The sequence below is a fragment of the Salmo salar genome, chromosome 20, assembly GCF_965601325.2.
Source record: "Salmo salar chromosome 20, fSalSal1, whole genome shotgun sequence".
NCBI classification, from domain to species: Eukaryota; Metazoa; Chordata; class Actinopteri; order Salmoniformes; family Salmonidae; genus Salmo; species Salmo salar.
This window is the reverse complement of record NC_138310.1, coordinates 76344360-76359536: the sequence shown is the minus strand read 5'-3', so window position 1 is coordinate 76359536 and position 15177 is coordinate 76344360. Positions and strand designations below refer to the sequence as shown.

At 44.2% G+C, this 15177-nt stretch overlaps 1 protein-coding gene across 1 annotated transcript in view; it reads right to left on the bottom strand.

The window, feature by feature from the left end:
* LOC106581214 (melatonin receptor type 1B-B) overlaps positions 1–4101 on the bottom strand; it is a 94589-nt gene extending 90488 nt beyond the window's left edge. Inside the window, exon 1 of the mRNA XM_045703958.2 lies at positions 3921–4101. Coding sequence (XP_045559914.2) covers positions 3921–4101 — 181 coding nt within the window. The remainder of the gene's footprint in view (positions 1–3920) is intronic.
* Positions 4102–15177: the final 11076 nt, after the last annotated feature.

Here is a 15177-nt window from a genome sequence, read left to right as displayed (position 1 = left end):
CCTGGAATGCATTTCAATTAACAGGTGTCCCTTGTTAAAAGTTAATTGTGGAATGTATTTCCTTCTTAATGCGTTTGAGCCAATCAGTTGTGTTGTGACAAGGTAGGGTTGGTATACAGAAGATAGTTCTATTTGGTAAAAGACCAAGTCCATATTATGGCAAGAACAGCTCAAATGTGACTCGTTTCAGGAAAGTAGGTGTATGTCGCGGGTCACTACTTCACAGGAGAGCCATTTGAACGTAAACTTATTTTATCAAAATGTGTTTTTTTGCAGAAATGCCTTCTGGAACATGTGAACTTCATGTGCCTTAATAGCAAACTTGTATGCCATCTGTAAATACGAATAACATTTTTAAATTGTGAGCTTGGTTGCCTTAGCCACAGAAAAAGTCAGCAACCTTCCCCCTAGCCATGATTGGCTGAGATAATGAGTGGGCTGGACATGCCTAGAGATGACTTCGGATTGGTTTGCCATATTGCACGCTTTTGTCTATTTGAGCTGGTCAGTATCTGTAGGTAATCCTGTTAAAAATATATATATAGTGTTATATTACATAGTAGAACTGCATACGTGTTGCTCTCCACTTTCTGGAGGAACGAATTTTGAAATCAGTGGAATTAGAGTATGATAGCTAAGGGAATGGAGAAAACAACTGTCTCCGGATTACATCTTCAAACTAAGGGCAACCATGGCATCCGTGACAGAGAGAAGCGTCCATTCATCCATGATGTATACGGGTAAGATAGTATAGCTAACGGCTAGCTACATTTTCAGATATTAAACGTTTCTAATTTCAACAGAAAGTTGTTTTCATTTCAAGTTAAAGTGCACTGTTAGCTAGGTAACTAACGTTAGCTGGCTGGCTCGCTAGCTAAAGTTACGTGTATGATCTTATCATTTGTATCTCAGAGCCATTTGCTTTGCATTCCAGCATTCCAGGTGAAGCTGGTTGAGAGAATGCCAAGAGTGTGCAAAGCTCTCATCAAGGCAAAGGGTGGCTACTTTGAAGAATCTCATTCCTGGCAGCTCATTTGCATATCCAGTCCAGCTGTTATCCCTGTGTGAACGCACCTATCGCTTTCTCTCAAACCTCCTCTCTCCTGTGCGGACCGAACCTTGCCCGCAGTGCTGTGAGCTGCCGTGTGTCTTGCCTCTGGCAAAGTCTGGCTGCAATCTGAATTATTTGTTTCAAAATTCGCTCGGAATTGCGAATCCACAGCGCAATCAGACTAGCGAGCGAGAGCCAGACGGTTGGTTTGTATTCAGAAAGAGGATATATCGGGGAAGCGGATTCATTAACTCGTGCTTCGAACCCGAGCTCAGTGAAGCGTGCGTTTGTTTCATAATTATTTTTCCGCTCAGCGCGGTGACAATATTTTGTTCATTAATTTGAAGATGTCTGTCTGCCTGCGGTGCGCCGTCTGGAAACAATGTTGTATGACATCGAAATGACTATCATTCCACAGCAGATTCCGGCTGTGACCGACCTTTTCACAACAAAAAGTGTCAAGTTGCCAGTATGAAGAGCGCACTGGCTAGCACCATGGAGCGCGAATTGGGTATGAGGGACTGGAATGTCAGACCCACTGGAAAAAAAGGGGTTGAATCAATATTGTTTTAATGTCATTTCAACTAAAACATTTAATGTGATGACGATGAATCAACGTGGAAAACAGACTGGATTGGCAAAAAGTAATCTATGAAAGGGAATTTCGTCTTTTTTCACACAACTTTTACCCAACATCCAATGACATGGTGAATTTTATTGATTTCACCTTGAATTCACGTTAGTTGACAACTCAACCAAATGTAATGCACTGTTAGCTAGGTAACTAACGTTAGCTGGCTGGCTCGCTAGCTAAAGTTACGTGTATGATCTTATCATTTGTATCTCAGAGCCATTTGCTTTGCATTCCAGCATTCCAGGTGAAGCTGGTTGAGAGAATGCCAAGAGTGTGCAAAGCTGTCATCAAGGCAAAGGGTGGCTACTTTGAAGAATCTCAAATATAAAATATATTTTGATTTGTTTAACACTTTTTTGGTTACTACATGATTCCATATGTGCTATTTCATAGTATTGATGTCTTCACAATTATTCAACAATGTAGAAAATAGTAAAAATAAAGAAAAACCCTTGAATGAGTAGGTGTCCAAACTTTTGACTGGTACTGTATATATATTTTTGATGTATTATTATTATTATTTGTTGTTGATTCTTTGTAATACTCCTAGCCCCCTTGTAATTTTATGATGTTGTTTTATGAAGTTGTTCTGAATAAGACTCACATGCCTTTCAATTGTTTATCCAGATTTGAGAAAAGATGTAGAGAAGCATATTTAGGGAGTGTTAGTAAATTTACTCTGGAGTGCCAGAGGGCGCTCAGAGTGTGCTCTGGGCGTTCGTAAATTCAGAGCATATGCAGAAAAATACATAGAATTAAGCCTAATAATTATTGCTCTAGATTGCCGGAATAAGCTGCCCCTCAGACTTTTAGGGTGCATGACGCCCCTAGTAGATGATGCCTGAAAAAAAGCAAGTGAACCGAGCACGATAAATTACGACTGTGACTGCTGTTAAAGTGCTACAGAGGTTTGAGAGCTCAGTGTTGAGAACAACAGACTGGAATTGACCGACAGTACTACAACTAATCCCCGGCCCCTGCAATAAATCCCCAAACCATCACAACTGAATTGTTTTTCTTTTTTCAAACATATATTACAAGATGAATCAGTAACCTAGAAGACAGCTACTAGCCCGTTCAGAAAACGCCCAACGAATTAAATCTATTATGTCACGCGAATGGGCACATAATGTTACGGCAACTGTAACACAGCTGACGTGTGTTGGTATAATTGGTGCTCCTCCGCCGTCTTTCCACGATGGTGGATACCCCTGGCAGGAATCCATCGTTTATACTGTGTTACTTTTGCATTTTCACTATGGACACGACAGGCCCATGAAAAGAGTTCTAGTTTAAAAATGTTGTCAAAACCCAATTTGGAAATAAAAAAGTGTAGGCCTCTGTTAATACACACACAAAAAACATGTATATTTGCTTATGTATTATTTAATAACAATACTATTAAATAACAATTAAGGTCAATATTGATAAAACAATAGATTAAGGCAACAATAAAGCAAGCTAAAAGAATCCCATGAGATTTAAATATGTTATCCTAATCATAATCTATCCATACTTTATGTGTACATTGTTTGGTAGGAATCGAGTGCCACAATAAGATCTGAGAACTCCCTGTAGCTCATCACAAGCGACTCCCGAATGACGCTCAAAGCATTGCCATAGGTTAAAACACCTTACAGACAATAAGATCTGAGAACTCCCTGTAGCTCATCACAAGCGACTCCCGAATGACGCTCAAAGCATTGCCATAGGTTAAAACACCTTACAGACAATAAGACATAACATTTTCCCATAACAATCGCCAACATTCGATACAATCATAATTTTTTATCTCTGCATAAAGTAAACTAAACGCATATGATGTTCACACCTTCCGCATAGGAGGAATACGTTCAGTATGTTCAGGATACTGAACGTGGCTTATTGGTGTGAATGAGACCGTTCAGTGATTCAGATAAGGCACAAGACCGAAATCATATTTTCAGAATCTCTCCTTGTCATTGCATTCATAACATATATATTTTATTGGTCGATAAGTCAATGTTATGCCAAATACTTTCAACAATATTAAGGTAGGCTATAACCAGGGGTGCCATCTTTCTCCGTCTCTCTATCTCTCTCTCTCTCTCTCTCTCACACACACACACACACACACACACGCACGCACGCACGCACGCACGCACGCACGCACGCACACACACACACCCACACACACACACACACACACACACACACACACACACAAAGAGACAAGAACAATAATTATCCACTTACCCGCATTCCTAAGTTTCCGGTTCCTAAGCACTGAAATGATAACCAGCAAGTTGCCCAAGACATCCACTACGGTGGTGAAGATCAGCACGCTGGCCAGCACCGTGATAGCCCATGCAGGACGCGCCCCCGGCCGCGCGTCCAGTTCCGTGCGGTTCCTGGAGAACGAAACATTCTCTGGCATTTCGAAAACCTTAAGGCTGCCAATTTATGTCCTCCCCGTCCGAGTCATTCAAACCCCGCTGTCCTTCTGACAAAACACTGACATGTTGTTGCAAAAGTAGACTTGTAGCCCATTTGATAGCTGAATATGTTAAACGTCGCGTTGGGTTTTGACAGTCTGTGATGCACACAGTTTCTCAACTTGCTCCGAGTGCGCGCGCCTTCATCGAGTTGTTTATAACTGCGCCCGCTCTGGCTAGCTGACCCTAATATCCCCTATTGATCAAATACTTGAGAAGACTCGTGGGTGCTCCGTGCCCTCATTCCTGGCAGCTCATTTGCATATCCAGTCCAGCTGTTATCCCTGTGTGAACGCGCCTATCGCTTTCTCTCAAACCTCCTCTCTCCTGTGCGGACCGAACCTTGCCCGCAGTGCTGTGAGCTGCCGTGTGTCTTGCCTCTGGCAAAGTCTGGCTGCAATCTGAATTATTTGTTTCAAAATTCGCTCGGAATTGCGAATCCACAGCGCAATCAGACTAGCGAGCGAGAGCCAGACGGTTGGTTTGTATTCAGAAAGAGGATATATCGGGGAAGCGGATTCATTAACTCGTGCTTCGAACCCGAGCTCAGTGAAGCGTGCGTTTGTTTCATAATTATTTTTCCGCTCAGCGCGGTGACAATATTTTGTTCATTAATTTGAAGATGTCTGTCTGCCTGCGGTGCGCCGTCTGGAAACAATGTTGTATGACATCGAAATGACTATCATTCCACAGCAGATTCCGGCTGTGACCGACCTTTTCACAACAAAAAGTGTCAAGTTGCCAGTATGAAGAGCGCACTGGCTAGCACCATGGAGCGCGAATTGGGTATGAGGGACTGGAATGTCAGACCCACTGGAAAAAAAGGGGTTGAATCAATATTGTTTTAATGTCATTTCAACTAAAACATTTAATGTGATGACGATGAATCAACGTGGAAAACAGACTGGATTGGCAAAAAGTAATCTATGAAAGGGAATTTCGTCTTTTTTCACGCAACTTTTACCCAACATCCAATGACATGGTGAATTTTATTGATTTCACCTTGAATTCACGTTAGTTGACAACTCAACCAAATGTAATTCAAAACTAGATGTTGAAATGATGTCTGTGCAGAGGGGGTATTGTGCACCTCCTCTCTGGGCTTCTGGGGAGCACGATCTCCTATGAGTTCCCTCAACCAGTTCCAGTGTGCTATATTCTCGCCCCAACAACTAGATATGCTTTATATATATATATATATATATATATATATATATATATATATATATATATATATATATATACAGTTGAAGTCGGAAGTTTACATACACCTTAGCCAAATACGTTTAAACTCAGTTTACACAATTTCTGACATTTAATCCTAGTAAAAATTCCCTGTCTTAGGTCAGTTAAGATCACCACTTTATTTTAAGAATGTGAAATGTCAGAATAAAAATAGATATCATTATTTATTTCAGCTTTTATTTCTTTCATCACATTCCCAGTGGGTCAGAAGTTTACATACACTCAATTTAAATTGTTTAACTTGGGTCAAAAGTTTCGGGTAGTCTTCCACAACCTTCCCACATTGTTGGGTGAATTTTGGCCCATTCCTCCTGACAGAGCTGGTGTAACTGAGTCAGGTTTGTAGGCCTCCTTGCTCGCACACGCGTTTTCAGTTCTGCCCACAAATTTTCTATAGGATGAGGTCAGGGCTTTGTGATGGCCACTCCATTACCTTGACTTTGTTGTCCTTAAGCCATTTTGCCGCAACTTTAGAAGTATGCATTGTCCATTTGGAAGACCCATTTGCGACCAAGCTTTAACTTCCTGACTGTTGTCTTGAGATGTTACTTCAATTTAACCACAACATTTTCCACCCTCATGATGCCATCTATTTTGTGAAGTGCACCAGTCCCTCCTGCAGCAAAGCACCCCCACAACATGATGCTGCCACCCCCGTACTTCATGGTTGGGTGGTGTTCTTCAGCTTGCAAGCGTCACCCTTTTTCCTCCAAACATAACGATGGTCATTATGGCCAAACAGTTCTATTTTTGTTTCATCAGACCAGAGGACATTTCTCCAAAAAGTATGATCTTTGTCCCCATATGCAGTTGCAAACCGTAGTCTGGCTTTTTTATGGCGGTTTTTGAGCAGTGGCTTCTTCCTTGCTGAGCGGCCTTTCAGGTTATGTCGATATAGGACTCGTTTTACTGTGGATATAGATATTTTTGTACCTGTTTCCTCCAGTATCTTCACAAGGTCCTTTGCTGTTGTTCTGGGATTGATTTGCACTTTTCGCACCAAAGTACATTCATCTCTAGGAGAGAGAACGCGTCTCCTTCCTGAGCGGTATGACGGCTGCGTGGTCCCATGGTGTTTATACTAGCGTACTATTGTTTGTACAGGTGAATGTGGTACCTTCAGGCGTTTGGAAATTTCTCCCAAGGATGAACCAGACTTGTGGAGGTCTACAATGGTTGAAAAATGAGTTTCAATGACTCCAACCTAAGTGTATGTAAACTTCCGACTTGAACTGTATACAGTACCAGTCAAAAGTTTGGACACACCTACTCATTCAAGGGTTTTTCTTTATTTTTACTATTTTCTACAAAGTAGAATAATAGCGAAGACATGAAAACTATGAAATAACATACATGGAATCATGTAGTAAACAAAAAAGTGTTAAACAAGTCAAAATATATTTTAGATTTTAGATTCTTCAAAGTAGCCACCCTTTGCCTTGATGGCAGCTTTGCACACTCTTGGCATTCTCTCAACCAGCTTCATGTGGTAGTCACCTGGATGCATTTCAATTAACAGGTGTGCCTTGTTAAAAGTTATGGATTGTTGTCCCGTCTACTGAAATCTTGCTCTGATTTGTCATCCTAAGGGTCCCAGAGATAACATGTAGTGTTGTTTTGTTAGATAAAATCCTTTTTCATATGCTAAAATGGTCCATTTTGTATGCACAATCGATTTTGTATTTCCACTCGCTCAACTTGCAAAGAAAGAAATCTGTGAAAATTGAATGCTAAACGTTGTTTCAACCAGTCAAATTACATTCGTATGTATTCCTCAGACACCATAAAAAGTAACCAGCCTTTGCTATATCATTCTGCATTCAGTACATCCACTGGAAAGGCAATTTTAGCAAGGAAGATACGGCGTCATTGTGCGCCGATGACATGGGCGGTGTTCACTTGATTGAATGTATCTTTGTCAAATGACCACGTATCATTTTGAAACCAAGCTAGCTAGATAGCCAATGAGCTGTGCTTTATGAGAGTAGGTGGAAACCCTTTGTCCATCACACAATCTTTGAGCTAACCTCGCGCGCTAAGAGTCTTGTTCTGTTTGGACATTTATGCAAGAGCATGTCAAAGTGCGTTTTGCATACAGTGGCTTGCGAAAGTATTCACCCCCCTTGGCATTTGTCCTATTTTGTTGCCTTACAACCTGGAATTAAAATAGATTTTTGGGGGGGTTGTATCATTTGATTTATACAACATGCCTACCACTTTGAAGATGCTAAATATTTTTTATTGTGAAACAAACAAGAAATAAGACAAAAAAAACATAAAACTTTAGCATGCATAACTATTCATCTCCCTAAAGTCAATACTTTGTAGAGCCACCTTTTGCAGCAATTACAGCTGCAAGTCTCTTGGGGTATGTCTCTATAAGCTTGGCACATCTAGCCAATGGCATATTCTCAATTGAATTGAGGTCTGGGCTTTGACTAGGCCATTCCAAGACATTTAAAATGTTTCCCCTTAAACCACTCAAGTGTTGCTTTTGCAGTATGCTTAGGGTCATTGTCCTGCTGGAAGGTGAACCTCCGTCCCAGTCTCAAATCACTTGAAGATTGAAACAGTTTCCCCCCATGAACTTCCCTGTAATTAGCGCCATCCATCATTCCTTCAATTCTGACTAGTTTCTCAGTCTCTGCAGATGAAAAACATCCCCACAGCATGATGCTGCCACCACCATGCTTCACTATGGGGATGCTGTTCTCAGGGTGATGAGAGGTGTTGGGTTTGCGCCAGACAGTGGCCTTGATGGCTAAAAAGCTCAATTTTAGTCCCATCTGACCAAAGTACCTTCCTCCATATGTTTGGGGAGTCTCCCACTTTCCTCTTGGCGAACACCAAACATGTTTGCTTATTTGTTTCTTTAAGCAATGGCTTTTTTTCTGGCCACTCTTCCGTAAAGCCCAGCTCTGTGGAGTGTACGGCTTAAAGTGGTCCTGTGGATAGATACTCCAATCTCCGCTGTGGAGCTTTGCAGCTCCTTCAGGGTTAACTTTGGTTGCTTTGTTGCCTCTCTGATTAATGCCATCATTGGCTGGTCTGTGAGTTTTGGTGGGCAGCCCTCTCTTGGCAGGTTTGTTGTGGTGCCATATTCTTTCCATTTTTTAATAATGGATTTAATGGCGCTCTGTGGGATGTTCAAAGTTTCTGATATTTTTTCTTAATCCAACCCTGATCTGTACTTCTCCACAACTTTGTCCCTGACCTGTTTGGAGAGCTCCTTGGTCTTCATGGCGCGGCTTGCTTGGTGGTGCCTCTTGCTTAGTGGTGTTGCAAACTCTGGGGTTAAATAAATGTTAATAAAAAATTAATAATTGGTCCACACACTTCACCACAGTGTTCTCCACTCTATATAATATATGTTTATAGATGTGTTGTTTATTTGATGTATTGCTAAAAAAGTTGTCATTGTAAATACGAATTTGTATTGACTTGCCAAATTAAATAAAGGTTTATTAAAAATAAAATATAATAATTGGTACAAACACTTCACCACATTGTTCTCCACTCTATATAATATATGTTTATATAGATGTGTTGTTTATTTGATGTATTGCTAAAATAAAGGTTCAATAAATAAGTAATAAACTTGAGTTCTTACTGAATTAAAAAAAAATGGTGATCTTCAAAGAGATCACATTCAAGTCCTCCATCCCCCATTTAGTCTGACTGCTGCTGTAACGCCCTGGCCATAGAGAGGGGTTTTTGTTCTTTATTTTGGTTAGGCCAGGGTGTTACATTGGGTGGGCGTTCGATGTTCGTTTTCTAGGTTTTTTGTATTTCTTTGTTTTGGGCCATGTGTGGCTCCCAATCAGGCACAGCTGAAGTTCGTTGTTGCTGATTGGGAGTCACACATAAGGAGCATGTTTTTCCTTTGGGTTTTGTGGGTAATTGTTTCTGTTCAGTGTATTACCTGTCAGTACTGTTTGGCTGTCGGTTTTCCTGTTTTTTGTACAGTGTTCTTTCGTCAATTAAATATTCATGATGAACACTAACTCCGCTGCACCTTGGTCTACTCTCTCTTCAGACAGCCGTTACAGAATTACCCACCAAAAACGGACCAAGCAGCGGAGGAAGGAGAGGCAGCAGGAGAAGGAGAATAGTATGGACTCATGGACTTTGGAGAAAATGGAGAGGATCGTTCAGGATTCCTGGATATGGGAGGAATTACTGGACGAAGGTGGACCATGGGCTCAAGCTGGGGAGTATCGCCGCCCGCAGTGGGAGATCGAGGCGGCGATAGCTGAGAGGCGCTGGTGTGAGGAAAGGGAGCGCAGCAGACACGAGAGGCAGCCCCAAAACAATTTTTGGGGGGGGCACACGGGGAGATTGGCGCAGTCAGGCGGTAGACCTGAGCCAACTCCCCGTTCTTACAGGAGGCAGCGCAGTACTGGTCAGACACCGTGTTATGCGGTAAAGCGCACGGTGTCCCCAGTACGTGTGCATAGCCCGGTGCGCTATAGGCCAGCCCCCCGCAAGTGCCATGCGAGGGCAGGCATCGAGCCAGGACGGGTTGTGCCAGCTCAGCGCGTCTGGTCTCCAGTGCGCCTTTTCGGGCCAGGGTATCCTGCACCGGCTCTGCGCACTGTGTCTCCAGGGCGCTGGGAGGGTCCAGTTCGCCCAATGCCTGCTCTCCGGGACAAAGTGGGCATTCAGCCTGGAGTATGGGTAAAGAGCGTCAAGTCTAGAACTCCAGTGCTCCCCCACAGCCCGGTTTATCCTGTGCCTCCTCCTCGGACCAGGCCTCCAGTGGATCTCTCCAGCCTGGTCCGTCCTGTGCCACCTCCCAGGACTAGGCCTCCAGTGGGTCTCCCCATCCTGGTTAAGCCTGTGCCTCCTCCTCGGACCAGGCCTCCAGTGGGTCTCCCCATCCTGGTCCGTCCTGTGCCGCCTCCTAGGACTAGGCCTCCAGTAGGTCTCGCCAGTCCGGAGCCGCCAGAGCTGCCCGCCAGTCCGGAGCAGCCAGAGCTGCCCGCCAGTCCGGAGCCGCCAGAGCTGCCCGCCAGTCCGCAGCCGCCAGAGCTGCCCGCCAGAGCTGCCCGCCAGTCCGGAGCCACCAGAGCCGCCCGCCAGTCCGGAGCCGCCAGAGCCGTCCGCCAGTCCGGAGCCGCCAGAGCCGCCCACCAGTCAGGAGCCGCCAGAACCGCCCGCCAGTCAAGAGCCGCCCGCCAGTCAGGAGCCGCCCGCCAGTCCGGAGCCACCAGAGCCGCCCGCCAGTCAGGAGCCGCCAGAGCCGCCCGCCAGTCAGGAGCCGCCAGAGCCGCCCACCTGTCCGGAGCCGCCAGAGCCGCCCGCCTGTCCGGAACCGCCAGAGCCGCCCGCCTGTCCGGAGCCGCCAGAGCCGCCGCCTGTCCGGAGCCGCCAGAGCCGCCCGCCTGTCCGGAGCCGCCAGAGCCGCCCGCCTGTCCGGAGCCGCCAGAGCCGCCCGCCTGTCCGGAGAGCAGTCAGAGCCGCCCGCCAGCCCGGTGAGTTCTGTGCCTGCGCCTAGGGCCAGGCCTCTTACATGTCTCCTCAGCCTGGTGAATCCTGGGTCAGTGCCACCGGAGCCGCCAGGGACGCCCGCCAGCCGGGCGCAGCCAGGGACGCCCGCCAGCTGGTGATGGCTGTGCTAATGATACCCGCTAATGATCAAAATCCAGAAAAAAGCTGTTAAGTTCTACAACCACCTAAAAGGAAGCGTTTCCCAATCCTTCCGTAACAGAGAGATAAACCTGCAGAAGAGTCCCCTAAGCAAGCTGGTCCTGGGTCTCTGTTCACAAACACAAACAGAGCCCCAGGACAGCAACAATTTGACCCTACTAAATCATGAGTTAACAAAAACATAAAAAACTGAGCAAACTAGAATGCTATTTGGCTCAAAACAGAGAGTACACAGTGGCAGAATACCTGATCACTGTGACTGACACAAAATTAAGCTTTGACTATGTACAAACTCAGTGAGCATAGCCTTGCTATTGAGAAAGGTCGCTGTAGGCAGACCTGGCTCTCAAGAGAAGACAGGCTATGTGCACACTGCCCACTGCCAACTAAGCTGCACTTCCTAACCTCCTGCCAAATATATGACCATATTAGAGACACATATTTCCCTCAGATGACACAGACCCACAAAGAATCGGTAAAACAAATCCAATTTTGGTCAACTCCCATATCTATAGGGTAAAATACCAGTGTGCCATCACAGCAGCAAGATTTGTGACCTGTTGCCACAAGAACAAACACCATTGTAAATACAACCCATATTTCTGTTTATTTATTTCCCCTTTTGTACTTTAACTATTTGCACATCGTTACAACACTGTATATAGCCATAATATGACATTTGAAATGTCTCTATTCCTTTGGAACTTGTGTGAGTGTAATGTTTTCTGTTCATTTTTATTGTTTATTTCAGTTTTGTTTATTTTCTATTTCACTTGCTATGGCAATGTAAACATATGTTTCCCATGCCAATAAAGCCCATTGAATTGAATTGAATTGAGCGAGAGAGACAGAGCGAGAAATGTATTTGCACGAGGATAACTGCAGACTGCACAAAATGAAACTTCCCTTTTCAACCAAGAGACTCACAGGCCAGCAGCATTTGTCACACCACACAGGTTAAAATCTCCATTATATTGATTTGAACACAATTGAAGGCAAATGAGGGCCAAGCTAAAGCTTCTCTCACAACATCAATACAACGTTATCAGGGTGTGAAAACAGAGCTGGCGCGCCTCGACTATCCTGTATAGGCCTATCACAGCCAACATAGTGCACGCTCAGAATAGAGTCAGAGATAATCTCTGCAATACCTTCCTCTGGGCACAGTCAATACCGTGCTTCCAGATCGGAACCCTGGGTCCTTGGTTGGGACAGAGAGGACAAGTCCGAAATGGGAAGTGTGTCACCGGTAACTTCACTTCCATATCCGCTTGTTGTGCTAGCTAAACATGAACACATTTCAAGCTGGCCTTTTAAGCCCAGCCCCCCCAAACTCGTGATTTGTTGGGAGAGTTGTCTGTCTGAAAAGGACCCTCCCCTGAACAACGTATTTCCCCTTTTCGAAATGTCCGACACGATATCCTCCCCAGACTTCGTATGCCGTTGCTTAGCATACGCCTAGCATACGCTGCTCCAAAGTCTAGGATATCCGAGACTATACATTGTTCTATGACGATGTTAAAGGGACAAATGAAGTTGGAGAAAAGGTTGAGAGTCTCAAAAGCATTGTTTACAAGCTACAGCCCTCACACCATGAGGACACTTGATTTTAGAACCAGGCTACTTGACATCCTTTCAACTCTTCAAATAAGGCCTGCCCACAAGTTATAGCCTAGCTGATCTTCCCCAAATGAAACTTGAACTGTGTGGAATTCAAGAGGGTTCTTTCCCCTATATGTAGGCTACAAAGGGTTTCTCCTGTCGGCACTGGCAGTACTGGCAGCCCTGCGGTGAGCTTCTGACTATCAGTAGGGCCACCTGGTATATCAGTGAGTTTGCTGTCTAGGGACACAAAGAGGTGAGCTAGTGTGACAGACACAAGTTTGACTGTGCTGGAAGACGGGTCATACATAGTCTATACATTTCTTCGGTTATTTACCAGCGCCACCTACCACCCACTTTCCCGCCTTACTTCAGCCTGGAGGGAGCACAAAGCCTTTGTGCTGTATGTTTACATTCCCTGTAGGCCTATCTATTCTCATGAATGTTAAGTAATCCTAAATCAACAGAGCTGTTTGATGGATCATATGTAAATGTTGTATTTTTAAGGAGCAAAAAACTATTATCTTTTGGATACAGCATGCCCTCTTGATTTCGGAGTCACATTTGTCAGCTATATAAATTATACATTTAAAAATGTAGATTTGGCTACAGCACACAGTTCGAAAGCTGATAAGGAGGTGACAAACCCTGCTGTCCAGACCTGAGCAGCCTCGCAGAGTGTGAAACGGAACTACTATAATAATTTAGGCTAGATTATTATTATATTTTATCAGCATTAATAACTATAGGTAAAAACATGTCAGATTAAACATTTCCCTTGAGAAGAGAGGACACAGCATTCAAGCGCGAGTTGTTTTCTCAGTGCCTGCCTGGTGTTGGTGCGCACGCGGGGGCAGAGTTTGATTGTTCCAGCGCGTGTCTCGTTAAGAGCTCACAGGTTATGTAACTGCCTGTCTGTCTCTGAATGAACACCAAGGCATATCTGCTTTGATGTTGGCCTCACTGGCTCTACAAAGTAGAGGGACTGCATATGCGTGCATGCGTGTGTGTGTGTGTGTGTGTGTGTGTGTGTGTGTGTGTGTGTGTGTGTGTGTGTGTGTGTGTGTGTGTGTGTGTGTGTGTGTGTGTGTGTGTGTGTGTGTGTGTGTGTGTGTGTGTGTGTGAGAGAGAGAGAAACAGGCAGAGGGATTAGGCCTACCCCCAAATATACCTGGGGGACTCCATACCCCCCTCTGTAAGTGTGTGTTTTTGCATACAGTGTGTTTGTTGTACACATTGTGTGTGTGTTTATCTGTGTGTTTCTGTGTGTTTGCGTGTGTGTTTGTTGTATGTATGCACATGCTCGCTCCTTGTCCTCCAAATGGTAATCTTCCCAATGCATATGTGCTCCGTGCAGCTGTGTCACTTGTGTAAATGTCAGAATGAGAGGGGTAGTTTTTCCTGACTCCTCTCTCCTCTTCTGGCATACGCTGTGCTCTCTCCCTCTCCCTTTTTCATCACTGCAAAAGCCCAAGACACAATCGTCTATAGAAATAGACCATGTTTAGCAGACCAAATCGGAGCATGGCAGACAAGCCTGTCCTAGCTCAGGACCCTCTGCCTTACCAACTGAAAGTCAGACTCAGCTAACAGTACAGAGAGGCAGATACAGTTGAAGTTGGAAGTTTACATACACTTAGGTTGGAGTCATTAAAACTCTTTTTTCAACCATTCCACAAATATCTTGTTAACAAACTATAGTTTTGTCAAGTCGGTTAGGACATCTACTTTGTGCAAGTAATTTTTCCAACAATTGTTTACAGACAGATTATTTCACTTATAATTCACTGTATCACAATTCCAGTGGGTCAGAAGTTTACATACACTAAGTTGACTGTGCCTTTAACCAGCTAGGAAAATTCCAGAAAATTATGTCATGGCTTTAGAAGCTTCTGATAGGCTAATTGACATCATTTGAGTCAATTGGAGGTGTACCTGTGGATGTAATTCAAGGCCTACCTTCCAACTCACTGCCTCTTTGCCTGACATCATGGGAAAATCAAAAGAAATCAGCCAAGACCTCAGAAATTAAATTGTAGACCTCTACAATTCTGGTTCATCCTTGGGAGCATTTTCCAAACACCTGAAGATACCACGTTCATCTGTACAAACAATAGTACGCAAGTATAAACACCATGGGAACATGCAGTTGTCATACCGCTCAGGAAGGAGACGCGTTCTGTCTCCTAGAGATGAACGTAAAGTGCAAATCAATCCCAGAACAACAGCAAAGGACCTTGTGAAGATGCTGGAGGAAACAGGTACAAAAGTATCTATATCCACAGTAAAACGAGTCCTATATTGACATAACCTGAAAGGTCGTACAGCAAGGAAGAAGCCACTGCTCCAAAACCTTCATATATAAGCCAGACTATGGTTTGCAACTGCACATGGGGACAAAGATCGTACTTTTTGGAGAAATGTCCTCTTGTCTGATGAAAAAAAAATAGAACTGTTTGGCCATAATGACCATCGTTATGTTTGGAGGAAAAAGGGGGACGCTTGCAAGCTGAAGAACACCA